The 1,508-nt window shown below is 62.3% G+C and overlaps 1 protein-coding gene across 1 annotated transcript in view; it reads left to right on the forward strand.

Moving 5' to 3' along the window:
• Nucleotides 1–3: 3 nt before the first annotated feature.
• The window catches only part of LOC104623027 (dual oxidase 2-like), a gene marked incomplete at its 5' end in the record, with an annotated part of 13,235 nt that continues 11,730 nt past the window's right edge, over nt 4–1,508 (forward strand). Inside the window, 4 exons of the mRNA XM_010289972.1 lie at nt 4–38; nt 199–286; nt 634–742; nt 1,076–1,239. Of these exons, the coding sequence (XP_010288274.1) occupies nt 4–38; nt 199–286; nt 634–742; nt 1,076–1,239 (396 nt within the window). The remainder of the gene's footprint in view (nt 39–198; nt 287–633; nt 743–1,075; nt 1,240–1,508) is intronic.

Here is a 1,508-nt window from a genome sequence, read left to right on the forward strand (position 1 = left end):
TTCCTGGCCACCATGGTGCCGCCGGGCGTTTACAAGAGGTAGGGTCAGCCCCAGAGGGGATGCCCCAGCTGGGGCGGTGGCCAGGGATGGTCCCTGTCCCTTCCCCGCATCCTGCCCCGCTCTGGGACAGCCAAGCCCTGTCAGCTCGGCACAGCCCCGGCCAGCGGCCGTGGGTCCAGCCCTTCTCTGCTGTTCCAGAGACCACAAGTGCCAGTTCCAGAAAGCGTCCGGCCCCGGTGGCTCATTCCCAGCGGTGCGGCTCTGCAACAGCTACTGGAGCAGAGAGGTACAGGGAAGGGAGCGCGGGGGTCCTGAGGACACGGGAGGGCTTCGTTCCTTGCTTGACGTTAGGGAGAAGCCCACAGCGAGACCTGAAAAGGGAGATTGGGTTGGCGTGACAGCCAACCAAGGGGCGTGAGATCCTCCCCATCCAGACATCCCCGGATACCGCCGCCAGCCGCAGCAGGCTCAGACCTCAGGGTTGAGCTGAGGTGGAGAAAATGAGCCTGGGAGAAATGCCTGGTCCCCCTATGGCCAGGGTCCACAGCCCTACAGGCAGCAGTTCAGGGGTATGGGGCTGCCCCACATCCTCAGTCCTGCGAGGAATCACCTCCTCCTCCCATCTCCCCTCAGAGCACCGGGCTGCAGCAGGCAGAGGCTGTGGACGTGGACAACCTCCTGCTGGGGATGAGCTCGCAGATTGCAGAGCGGGAGGACAACATTGTGGTGGAAGATCTCCAAGGTCTGCGCTCCCCTGCACCGCAGCTGGCACGTCGGTGGGGGACCCCCTGTCCCAGGGATGTGCAGGGGCCACGCTGGGGTGACGGGTCCCATCGCCACAGCCATCAGCACCCAACCACACGCTCGGACCAGCTTCCACCTTGTTAATGGAGGTGCAGAGAAGCTGCAGGGCACGTCAAGCGTGTTACTGGGACCATCACGGCAAGGGCATGGAGATGATCTCCACGTTCATCATGGCCCACGGCAGGGGGATGAGGTCCGAGCCGCCCCTATGAAAAAAAGTTGCTCCTTTGGCTCTGCCTTGCCGCCACCACGGCTTCAAATCCACCCACAGATTACTGGTATGGGCCACTGAAGTACTCCCGCACCGACTACGTGGCCAGCTGGCTTCAGCGCGGGCGAGACCTTGGCCTGCCCACCTATAACCAAGTCCGGGAGCGATTTGGGTTGGAGCCTTGCCGGAACTGGTCGGACCTTGCACCACACCTGGAGCAACAGGTAACAGGGAGCTGGTCTGGGCACAGAAAGTGTATAAGTCAAAGGATGCGGGGGCAGTCCGGGCAGTAACTGGCTTCTCCGGCAACGTAGGAAGCGGGACATCAGCGCGCGTCCTGCCCTAGCTCATTTTCATGCCTGCAGGGCTTGTTGCATTGGGGTAACTGTGTAATTACACGGCATGGATAAATATATCCTGCCCCGGCGCTTAAGCTCCCAGGCTGCTGCGTGCTCCGCTGCTCCTGGAGCGGAGATGCGGCGGGAGTGACGTT

Source organism: Phaethon lepturus, unplaced genomic scaffold, assembly GCF_000687285.1.
Source record: "Phaethon lepturus isolate BGI_N335 unplaced genomic scaffold, ASM68728v1 scaffold17026, whole genome shotgun sequence".
Classification (NCBI taxonomy): Eukaryota; Metazoa; Chordata; class Aves; order Phaethontiformes; family Phaethontidae; genus Phaethon; species Phaethon lepturus.